Genomic DNA, 12,779 nt, shown 5'->3' with positions numbered 1-12,779 from the left:
CTAAAAATTCATTGCTTTTAGTTTAGTTTAATTAACATCCCGTTTTTAAAGCGTTTTTGGGACGGACCTCGTAATTCTGAACCGTGTTCAGATAACGAGAGCAGGATCATACAGATTTTTTTTAACTAAATCCAGCCAAAATTTGACACAGAATCACACTTTTAATACCAAATTATATACTAAATTTCATTTATTAGCTTTTAAGTTGGTATATGGACATCAATGAAAGTACAGACAAATAAACTGTCGATCTCTTGACAGATACACTTCAAAATTTCTTATGAATGTGCACTTTAAAAGCAAAAATTATCTGCCAAATTTTATCCATTGAATTCTTACGTTTTGTAGTTATTTGCATGTCAGACCGAATTAAGTTTCCTCTTAATGGATTCATATCAGAATTTGAAAGAAATCTATGAATTTGTTGCCAAAGTCATTTACTAAATTTCCTCCATCTAAATCCAACTGTTTTTTAATTGGACATTTTTCAGCTATCATATATATTTCTAAAAATGTGTTTTTCAGATTTGAGAAGAACTGAAATGTGAAGATGCATCAAAATGTCGAGGTTAAGTTTTTTTTTTTTTTTTTTGACAGTTACAGTATTATTTTATCATATACTTTGACCCCATTATATTTCTATTTTCTTATACACAGATTTTCAAAACAACGAAATATATACTAAAAGCTTTATCAAAGGATTTCTTTCAACTTCTCGTGAAGGTAGCTACTCAAATTTTAATAATTCAGATTTAATTTCATGAGATAATTCTTATAAACAATGGATATATATATATATATATATATATATATATATATATATATATATATATATATATTTGTATTCTTCCCCACTGTGGTGAAAGCTTATAAGCCAGTTAACAGCTACGATACACAAGCAATTGCTTTTGTATTGTGGTCATGTTACTGGACTGCGAACCACAAGGTCCCAGGTTCGATCCTCGCTCAATTCAATCCGCCACATCACGATAATCTTGCATAATTATTCACGGACGAATTTTTATAAGTCAAAAGCAAAAGATGGAAACTACAATTAGATGTAAGAAAAAAACCTAAATAAATAAAACCACTAATAAATAAACGTTGAATTGTTTTTTATTTATTTCAGATTCCATATTCAATTAATTAACAGCTAATTAGACAAAACAAATTTATTGCTAAAAAATTATTTGTACTCAATATTCTTTAAAAATATTTGACAAATTTTTTGTGTGAATACTTGCTTTATAGTCAAGTTGGCGCATTCATAGTCGAGTTTTCAACGTAAAAATAAAAAATGATTTGCTTTATTTCAAACTGTAGTCCAATTTATAATTGCATTCATTAACGGTAATACTGCAATTTGTACTATTTTGATATTTACCATTCAGAATCTAACATATACAATTTTTAACCACATTTTTATTGCAATATATTTCAAAACAATTGCAATGAGTCATTATGTAATTATTGTAATGACCCATATAATTAATAATAAATTTTTGATTCTATTATAAATGCATGTTTTAAATTTGTATGCAATCCTATGAATTTAATACTGTGCAAATTGAAAAATTAAAGATACTCATAAAGAAAAGATTTGCATATCATTTAATTGCTATTTTCAAATCTGCATTAAATAAAAACAAGCCATCTAATTATGAAAAAAAAAAAAAATCAACAATTTACATTATAAGTAGCAGGAATTTTATTATTTTCAGTTTAGACTAAAATTTTGATGCATAGTTTTTAATCTTCTCAATAAAGGTCATCTTTTGTACGTTACTTTCTGTATGTAATGTAGAATCATTGACAGATGTTATTATTTCAAACATGACTTTTTCCTTTGTCATCTTTTCTACTTTTGAAACAGTTTTAATGTTAAAAATTTGGTTTTAGACTTTCATTGCAGTTCTTATATTGAGTTATACATTTTTTCCCCTTATAATATCATTAAGGCAATTCTTTTTGTAGTAGTTAGATGTTAACTGGATGGAAAAACAAATTTCTAAAATATTTGTCATGTTAAGAAATAAAATGTTTACAAGCTAAAAAAAATTTTTAAAAAATTATTAAATATTTCTGTTGGTTAAGAGCTTAATAATTTTTCTAACTTCTCTAAATAATTATCAAAAGATATTAGGCTTAATTAAAGTTTCAATTTCAGATATCTGAATTAATTTGAAAAAAATTATTTTCCTAAAAATGTGGGAGAATTTTTTGGAAATATTACGCTATTTTCAATTTCTTTATTCTTTTCTTATATCATTAATCGAATCCTTATTATTCTAAACCTTTCAGGAACATTTGAAAATGAAAAAATATATTACTGAAAAGTAAACTACTAATTCTAATGTTTCAGGCTGTAATTCAGTTTTATTCGAAATTACCATCTAGTAGAACACGAATCTGTTTAATTTTATATAATACATATTACGACATATACAACAATGTAATACATCTAATAATTATTTTAACTGTTATATTATTTTTAATAATCATAAAGACGAAATTTATTAAAATCATAACTTTACATATAAATTTCTCCATACTACTTATTATATTCAAGTTATTCAAACTTAGAATTTCTGGAAATTTCATGAAAAACCTTGTCCATTTTGTATAATACATAAATTTATTTAGAAAATCAAGTGTTCAATCAATGTTAAGATGAAAATCTGTCGAAATATATCTATCTATGCAATGGTTAGCAAATTGTTATTTTTTTATTTATTTTATTGATTTGATTTATTATTACATCTAATTTAATTTATTATTAAAATAAAGAATTATTTTTATTGGCAGAATAAAACGTATTAAAGTATTAAACATAAGAGCAAGTATTCTTAATGAATTTGTTTTTAAAAGAAATAAAAAGTAATATGTATTAATTACAATTGACAAAATACTTTATTAATGATTTTTAAAGGTTAGGAAAAGATATAAAATATTTTTTGAAATTTTTTTTTAATTTTATTCTTTTAATTCAATGATTTAAGACAAAATAATGCATGATTTTAGAAAGATAATACCAATGTTTTTAAAATAAAACTGTAAGTAATACAATGGGATATTGTAAATGATATTCATAATCAGAAAATTATTCTCAAAATTGGTAAGCAAAATGCTTACTTTCAAAGTCTCTACCAATTTCTTTTCAAAAAAAAATTATTTTCTGAAGGGGGGAAAAAAACATGTCATCCAATACAAAGTGAGCCCTGGCAGATTTATAGCTTCAAGAATTAATAAAAAGTAATTCATTATCATCTTGAAACTCGTGTTTTATAGTATTTGCATACAAAATTTGAAGAAATTGTATTCTTTAGTTTAGAGTTCTTAAATATGTGGTTTATTTAGCTTTTCACTTTTATTTATACAGATTGCGAAAATTTTGTCAGTTGCATTTTCTCTGCAAGAGGATCAGAATTGAATCCACTTAGGTTTATAATTCTCAGACTGCCTTTCCTCTTCCAAACTATAAAAACATTATATTTTTATTGATTTTAATTTAATTACTATGAAAGCAATTTTTAAATGTAAATATAGTGGCAAGTTGAAATTATAAATAAAAAAATTTAAATTATTTTAAACAAAATATTTTTTTAAAAAGGCAACTTTTTTGCACAATCTGAATATTTTTTTATTATAGGATCAGGCATTTTATAAATAACAAAATAATATTTTATTAAGTTGATAAAACAAAATACAAATGACCGGAAGTTCCGAGGCTTGTTCAAGACAAACCATCAATGCATTTTATTTCACAATTATGAAAAATTATTTTCAGCTTATAAGGAAAATGCAAAAACATTCATTTAAGATCAACTTTGAATCTAGGATATAAAATCAAAATTATTTAAATATTATGACACTCATTATTTAAAACTAATTGAAACATATTAATGGGAACATAAAAAGCTATCTCTGTATTTCATTTGATAGAAGCAATATATTTTTCTTAAAATATTTTATAATGATACTACTCCATTTAGCATGTATAAGATATACAATATTTCCACGATACTGCTCAAAATACTGAATGCTGGCCAATACTGAAACAATACTATTGAGCAATTTATTAAAACAAACTGCTAAAGAAATAATTCACTTTTTTTAGAAAAAAGTTTTTTCTTCCCAAAAGCATTCTGGTTAAATCATTTTGCAATTTAACCTTATGAACCCTGCCTGCCCGATATCGACCCCGTTCGATAGGGGTCTGACGCAGGCACTTTGGGGCGGTTAAATAAATTCAAATGAGTTAAAGGGGGGAAAGGTATTTCTCGACGAGCACTCATTTAAAAGCCATAAAGCCCCGAGTTCGGCTCCTGTCGAACATGGCGATATCGGGCGGTCAGGGCTCATAGGGCTAATAAAGATAATTTTATAAAATGCCACTGAATCTCCTCTCTATAACCTTAATTTCTAAAACTTAGAGCCTCAGCTATATGAAAAGTATCTTCCACCTCCCATGAAGAAATGCATGTAATAAATCATCAGCATATAATAATGTAATAAACACTAGCATGTAATAAATCACCAGCATGTAATAAATCACCAGTATGTAATAAATGTAATAAACACCAGCATGTAATAAATCATACTCAATAGTAAATATTCACAATCCTTTGTAAACACTTCATTGGTTTTCCAACACCCAAAGGAAGGTGAACATCCTGTGAAATATGATCATGGAAAGTCTTTGGAGTGTAGTACGTGTTGTGAAGTAAGTGGCCAACAAAATAATGTCATAGAGTAAGTTACTTATTAGAATGATTTGGACATAAAGGAACATAGTTTCCACAGCCTTGTATTGTAAACGTATGTCATTACGGCAAAAATGTAAAATTCAACTGTCTTGATGATTCCAGGAGTTTTTTTCTTTTGCCAATTTTAGCCATTGTTCTCTGTTTTGCTTCACAACATCCAACAAGGGTTGCAGTTTATCATACATCTTTACAAATGCCTGTAAATCCCACAAAAAACCATCATATGAATTATTAATTAATTTTAACTATAAAGGATGAATGTATAATTGAATCAGCTTAAAAAAAACAGCCGTTATAAAATGAATGTCAGTTTTTATTATAAAGAATCATAAATTAAAAAATCATTCAGGAAAACAAACTGAATTTTACAATCAATATGCTTTTGGGGAATAATTAACATTTCAAGTAAAATTCAAATTATGACAGATGAATAAAACTGTCAATTTCACCTCCATATTTCAGGCTTTTCATATTACAAATAATGCATAATTTTGATCTGAAATGTATACTATGAAAACAAAGAGCCAAAGTAAATTGGTCATTTTTAAATAATTGTTATTTTGAAAATTCAAATTATATTTTAATAAATAGCCTCTGTTATAAGACAAGGAGTAACTACATTTACAATCTTTTTTTTTACGCAACATTCAATAAAAATAAATTTGGAATAGTTTAAGATTTTGGATAGAAGGACTATGGAGCACCAAACATGCTACCAAGCTTTGAATGTGAGCCGATATCATGAAACTTTTGGCAAAACTTTGATGTACAAAATTTGCACATTTTAGTATCTTATTTATCAAAGAGATTTAATAGAAAAATTAAAAAATGGTGAAAAAACGGAGTTGTTTGATTCTGTGAATCAGAACCAGTGATCTTTAAAAGTATGTAAAAGTAAATTGAGAATTTTGACAAGTTCGTGCACCCAATGTACATAAAGTAAAATTCAAGAGTGAAAAAAAAAAGATGGAATTTAAAATATGGATAATTGATACTACAAAATATAATAGTACAGCTAAAGTGGGGACATAAAGAAACTAGTTCACCCATTGGAAGATGAAAGTGAGAAAATATTATGTTAATTTGGCCATTTTTCAAACAAGGATAAATACATTTTTAAAAATTCTGTATATAAGAAAGATTTATCATTGCATTATAGAAAGCAAATATAAGAAGCAATTATAATATTTTAAACACAACAAAATCTCCAGAAAAATTTATAAAAACCTCATAAATGGGAGCACATATGAAATCAATAAACAGGATCTGCATCAATTGTAATTCATTCTTTTTGCCACAATTCATCATGTCCTGAAAAAAAATATATGCAGAATGCTTATTATTTTTCTCATAATTTAAATACTTCTACAAATTGAAAACTATATATTTTCTACTTTTTTCATAATTCATAAATCTAAATGTTTAATAAAATCTTTAATTTTAAATAAAGATTATGTTTTTATGTTTAAAAATTAGAGACATACTATAGGCTGAATTCTTAGCTTTTCTCTTTCAATATCACTCTGCTGGAAAAATTCACTAGCAACTAGTTCTGCTACCTTCAAAAAGATTTTAAAAGTATTAATAATTAATATAGAAATAATGATCAGGAAATAAAGTAGAAAAAAATAATATCCTAAGTGTTTGTGTCAAAAGTTAATCAGTTTCTTTCAAATTGAATTGGATATTAGATGAAACATAGGCAAACTTGTCTCACATTTTTATGGCAGCCAAATATAATACTATTATATAAAATTAGTAAATAAAATTGAAATATAACATCATAAAATTTTGCATAGTATTTAAGAATAAGTAAGAAAACATGAGGAGCAAATGTGCAAATTATTTTTTGGAAGTAATGATTCTCAATCACAAATTCGATTTTTGGTTACTATTAATGACATGCCAGGGATTAATAGCCAAAAAATTTGCCAAGACTGACATGATAGAATTAGTAAAAATGTTAAATTCACACCAAAGGTTAATATTTTGTAACTATTGTACACCAATCCCATGCAAAGTGTTCTGTGAAATAATACTTTTATTAAAAAGTAAGAGAGAAACTTTTGGGGAGATCACTGCAGCTGCATTTATTGAATGAATCCTTAGAAAACAATAAGAAGTATGTTAATAGATAAAAAAATGATATACTCAAGGTACAGTAAATTGCATTACAGTAAATGTACAGTAACAGTACAGTAAATGCTTATGCATAAGCATTGTATCCTCAAAGAATGATTAATGTTTTACACAATGAATTCGAAAATTTTTCTTTTCTGACAATAAAAGCACCTGAATGAACATAAATTAAAAATATACACCTCCATCAATTATGCATACATTTCTATATCATTACAAACAACAAAAATATTCTCAAAAGCACAATGAAAAGAAATAAAAACAAAATTAATAAAATACATATATTTAAAATGAATTATATTATTATTATATAAGTTAATTTCAGACCAATATAAGCTTCAAAATAAAATCCTTGAAAAGAAACATTTATATTTTTCAGGATTTCCCCCCCCCCCCTTTAAACACTTTTATGTGGGGTACTTGAAAATGCATGTCTCTCAATACAGTCAGTAAATGGTATACATGATACAAAACGAATTAAACATTAAATAAGATCCCAAGATATTTTTGGCAATTTATTTGATTATCATTAATAACATAATATTGCCTTATGTATATGTTTGTTTTATATACATATTAATTCATTTATGTAAAAGTCAAAAATAAACTTACAGTTCTCTGACTTTCCCTTGGCTTAGTATTAGCAGCAATACCACAAACTATCATTAACATGGCTCTGAAAATTGTAATTTATACTTAAAAGATGTCAAATATATAAATGAAAGCAATGAGAAATTTTATTTAATTAAAAACATTTTTACAGTAAACTAATTCATTGAAGATAGATATTAAGTGAAGCATTTTATGTCACTTAATATCTATCTAATATTTCATGCACTGTATTAATTTTTAAGTTTCTTCAAATCGGAAAAAAAAAATTGAAAAAAGATTAATAGTCTTCATTGCTCCTTAATGCAGAGAATAACTGAGGCTTTTTTTTTTTTTTTTTTTGACAAAATTGATTTTTGTTGATTTTTTTTTTATTTAGTTTATTTATTTATTCATTCATTTTTTTCAGTTTATAGATGTTACCAATTTCTCTCTTCTCCAATTTTTTCATGATTATGAAAACTAAAACATTCTTTAAAAGAATTTAGAGTGTACTTTCATAAGAAATATATTTGATCATTCCTTCCTTTCTCAATATCCCACTTAGAAACATGCATTTATAAAATTGATCCAATAAATGATCTTAAAAAATAAATTTCATATATTATTTAAAGCTGTAAGGTATTTCAACACATAATTTGTTATTTTGACTATATTTTCACAAAATAAATTAATGAGCGATATTTTATAATTTTCTACTTATTACAAGTATAAAATCTTAATGCTATGCAAGGAAAAATATAATATATATTTTAGTATTTGCAAAAGTAACGAAAAATAATCCTTCATATTCAAATTAATATATTATTAGTAAAAACATTTATTTATGAAAATAAAAATCATAAATTATTGAAGATGAAATAAATATCTTGTGTGCTAAATAGCTAACATAAATATGATAATTTAATACATCCATTATTCCTTTATTAATAAATTTACACACAAAAATTACTTAAATAAGATTTAAAAATTTAAATAATAGTTTAAGGAAGTTTTTTTTGAATTTTATTTTTAAATTAAAAAGAAAATTTAATCAATTTAACCAACAAGAATTTATTCTGAGTAATCTCTATTGTCTTCTCTTTGCCAATTATATCTTCCTGTATTAATCATATAAAAACATGTACTCCTCCTTCTAAAAAGCAGAAAACAGCACTAAACAGATTACAATACTTATATTTTCAAATTATTTACTTTTCTAAGGAAATTACCAATACCAAAGGAGATTAACTTAAAGTTCATGAATACAATGAGAACCAAAAATGAACCTATCTGTTAACCCTTCAAACGATTGAAATACAAAAAGTTGTCCCAACAAGTTTGTAGAAAGTCATTCTTTGCACATTCAAGTATCGTCAGATGTTGAATTGTTGCCGGTAGAAGATTTTAAAAACTCATAAGAAGCTGCATTTCTTCAATTAAAAATGTGAAATTGAGCATATTTAATAAGTTGAAATAATTCTGCTTTAGTAATGTGGTTCATATGCTCAAGTAAGAAAAAGAATATTTAATATCAGTCTTAAATTGTACCTTTTTCTAATGAATTTGTACTGTTTTCTAACTTATAAACAGTGAAGACCCTAAAATTTTAAATACCATCTGATATCATGTAATTAAAATTAGAGCCTGAAGGAAAGTTAAAACATTAAATAGTCATAGTTTTTATGTTATTTAACATTTTAAACATATTGTATAATATTATAAATATTTATAATATATAAAATTGTAAATATTTGCTTTATTGGCAACAAATTAAAGATACTTAACTTGCAAGTAATTATTAAATGTGGTAGTAGATATGGGCACTAAATATAAGTAAATTATTTTCTACTGCATTGTATTTGGTATAAATACATTTACTCTAAGGGAAGACTTAATGCTCTCATTAAATGTGCTTTTTCCCTTTTCATAATACAAACAAACAAAAAAAGAAACAAGTAAAAATAAAATAACTAAAACAAAATGAGAAACAAACATAAATTGGATTAAAGAAGAAGAATACCTAAAACTTATTAAGAAAGAGGGAAGAAAAGATATAAAATTCATATGAAATGAATGCACAAAAAGCTAAATTCATAGAAAGATGTGGAAATTAATCATAAAGAAATAGTCAATGTAGTAGGTAAATTTTGGCCTTCTCTAGCAAAGGCAGCATCTCTTGACTTCATTGTTCAATATTGTTTCCAGAAAATGCTAAAATTACTTTCGGAGTGCAGATTAATTTCATCCCCTGATGAGAATTAATTATGATTGCTGCGTTGATTAATGCGTTGATTGCTGTTTTTCACATTCTGCTTTACATTTTATTTCCACCTTTATTATTGTTTTGTGATTGTATATATTATATGTGTATATAATTTACAGAAATGTGTATAGCTGCCAATATATGTCATTTTTGCATGAATTATTGGCTTATATATATAATATACTGTTACTCTATCATTAATAAGGTTTGGGGTAAGTGGGCCAGTGGCAATAGATCAAGGAGTATACAAATAAAAAATATTGAGAAATACTGTTCTGGACAATGAATCTTGAATACCTAACCTGTCTTTTCATTTGGTGATATGGCCTGCTTTTCAGTTGGTATTCTTGTTCTTTTGACTAAAATTTAAATGTAATTGATGGTACATGCTTAATGGTTTATTTTTTCTTGACAAAAACGTTGAAAGTTCCTGATTATGTTTAATTGTGATGCTGTATTATATAGAAGAGCAACAATTTCTTAGAGCATTGCAAGCAAAGACATTATTGTCTTTAGAGTTTTAGAAGATTACAATATGAACACTAAACACTAATTTAAGCAAAATTGACTCAGATGATTTAAATTAATCCAAAAATTAGATTCCAAAACCATTCTCTTTAGTCTCTTTTTCTCATAAACAAATTTTTCTTTCCCTTCCAGTATACCTGGTTGATATGATTTCAGCTTCATAATTAAAGTATTCCCAGGTGGAAAGTGAATCTCACTGATGGACCATCATGCATGTGGACCTAATGTACATAAATCTGACACCAAGTGTCTAACATCACTCTTCTCATATGATATTGAAGTTTAGAAAAGGGAATACAGGCTCAGGTGTCATCCTCATCATCTGACAATGTTACCTAATTAAGAGATCTGTCCAAAAGCAGCTTTCATATTGCTCCAGAATAGCGCATAAATGAATATTCAAAAACAAATTATTACTTGACCGTAATAATTATGATATCATTATAAAAAAATAATATTAAACAATGTCATGAATTATATGTTATGCTGTCTTTTCAAATAATAAGTTTTTTCAGATAAAATAATAATTCAAATTCAATAGAATATAAAATAAATAATAAAAAAAGCAAAATTTTGATTTTTTTTTCAACAATCATTCTGATGACATCACTTACTGATCAACAAGAACTCTAAAATATGGCAACTCGGATGGATGTTTTATATGCAGTAAACGGTATAGTAACTGTGCTTTAAAAAGAAACTTTTATGCTGAAGTGTTTTAAATTTACCAATCACACTAAAGCATTTTTAAAGGCTTTCACTTCATTCAAATTAGATCATATTTTACTTGAAGCTTTTAATATGCTATTAATAAATTTATGCATTTTTCTGAATATTATTCATTTATCATCATGCCATGGTATATGATTTCTTTCATAGGAAAAACCATATTATCTCTATTATAGTGATCATTTATTCTGCACTTCTCTTTCGCCACAATATTTTTAACATGGTAATATCTTAAGGAAGATATACTATCTAAAAATTGCACATTTTAAAAATAATTCGAAATGCTACATAGAATAGAATAATCAAAATTGATGTTTAGTTACTTCCTGGGTAGTAGCGGCTCACATGTTTTTCCAGAATAATTTAATAGCACAAAAGTTATTTCTACATATTTCACTTATATCATTTAATAAATATAGCCACATTTACACCATTTTAAATTACCTTTTCAATTATACCAGTTTTTATTTAGAATAAATTCTTTCTTTAATTTTAATAAGTTTTCCAAAATTAATTTTAAACAAGATTTTATAGCAATCCTTTTCTTTTATATAATTGCATATAATAAGATATGATTTAGTTGTTTAGGATTAAAAGTGAAAATAGATATTAAATTTATCTTGCTAATTTTAATAAGGTTTCATTATATTTCAAAATAAAGAGTGTTTTAAAAATAATTATTTAGGCTGGTATTTTTTTCTACAAATTGCATAAGGAAAAAAAATTACATATAGAATGAAATATTTAATGCAATAAGCCAGAAGAATCAAGCATAAGTTCAAATTTTCTTCTTATTATTATATGTAAATTATCTTTCTATTATAAAAAAAATGTGAAATTTCACAAATAAAATCTTTCCCTTTTGTTTTAGCAATTATTTACAGATAGAAAATTTAGATCTTTAAATTTTTCATGAAACATCCAGACATCAAATTTTTATTCTTTACCTTCAAAATGTTTAAAATTGTATAATTTCTTAGTAAAATTATGATAATTATCTATTGTTTATTATTTTCTAAATTGCTTTAATTAAAGAAACAGCTGAAGAAAAGTGGATCAAAATTTCTTGATAATTAATATTATAATCAATTTTGGCTACTCTTTCTGCAAGTGCTCATGTTTATAAATATTTAATTTTCTCCTCCCTAGCATGTTATTTTGCCTTTTATTGGAATGAAATTTCAAAATACACAAAATTACTGTCCAATTGTTACCCATTTTAAGGATGCAATAATAATGTTTTTAGATATTTGACATTTAATTTTAAAAATTTTTTTAAGAATTATATTTTTAAATAATATTTGATAATTGCACTCTTTTATTTAATCATGTTTGATGCAATAAACATAATTAAATACAAGAATGAAGTCATCCATAAGGAAAATATGAAGAAAATTTCTCTGTTTAATATTTAAATCAACTTTTAAAATATTTTGATAGATATAATTATAACTTACAATATACTTACCAAAATTAATTTCATAAAATAATAAAATATCTTGTTTTAAAACTAACTTTTAAAAATGATAAATAATTAACTGAATTTACTCAAAAGGTATTCAATTTTATAATTTTTGCATTTATAAATTTTAATAAATATAAAGAAATATCTCTATTTGGAGCACTAAAGTCAATTTAATTACAATTGAGCACAATTATGAAATATCAAGCCATATATGAATTTTAAAGCACTAAGAATTAATTTCATTGGAGAAATTTATCATCTTTTTATCTCTTGAAATATTTAAGTTTACTTTATTTTC

At 25.0% G+C, this 12,779-nt stretch overlaps 1 protein-coding gene across 4 annotated transcripts in view; it reads right to left on the bottom strand.

Moving 5' to 3' along the window:
- Positions 1-3,621: 3,621 nt before the first annotated feature.
- LOC129981703 (dual 3',5'-cyclic-AMP and -GMP phosphodiesterase 11-like) overlaps positions 3,622-12,779 on the bottom strand; it is a 54,218-nt gene continuing 45,060 nt past the window's right edge. For 2 of the 4 annotated variants that reach the window (XM_056092643.1, XM_056092646.1), the window contains 4 exons: positions 7,518-7,581; positions 6,251-6,325; positions 5,994-6,077; positions 3,623-4,963 (listed from right to left, as the gene is read on the bottom strand). In XM_056092643.1, the coding sequence (XP_055948618.1) occupies positions 4,847-4,963; positions 5,994-6,077; positions 6,251-6,325; positions 7,518-7,581 (340 nt within the window). In that variant the 3' untranslated portion in view covers positions 3,623-4,846. Of the gene's footprint in view, positions 4,964-5,993; positions 6,078-6,250; positions 6,326-7,517; positions 7,582-12,779 lie in introns of all 4 variants that reach the window. The other 2 variants (XM_056092645.1, XM_056092644.1) reach the window with 2 other exon arrangements.

The sequence above is a fragment of the Argiope bruennichi genome, chromosome 8, assembly GCF_947563725.1.
Source record: "Argiope bruennichi chromosome 8, qqArgBrue1.1, whole genome shotgun sequence".
In the NCBI taxonomy this organism is placed as follows: domain Eukaryota; kingdom Metazoa; phylum Arthropoda; class Arachnida; order Araneae; family Araneidae; genus Argiope; species Argiope bruennichi.
The sequence above is the reverse complement of the archived record's forward strand: the minus strand, read 5'-3'. Positions and strand labels throughout refer to the sequence as shown.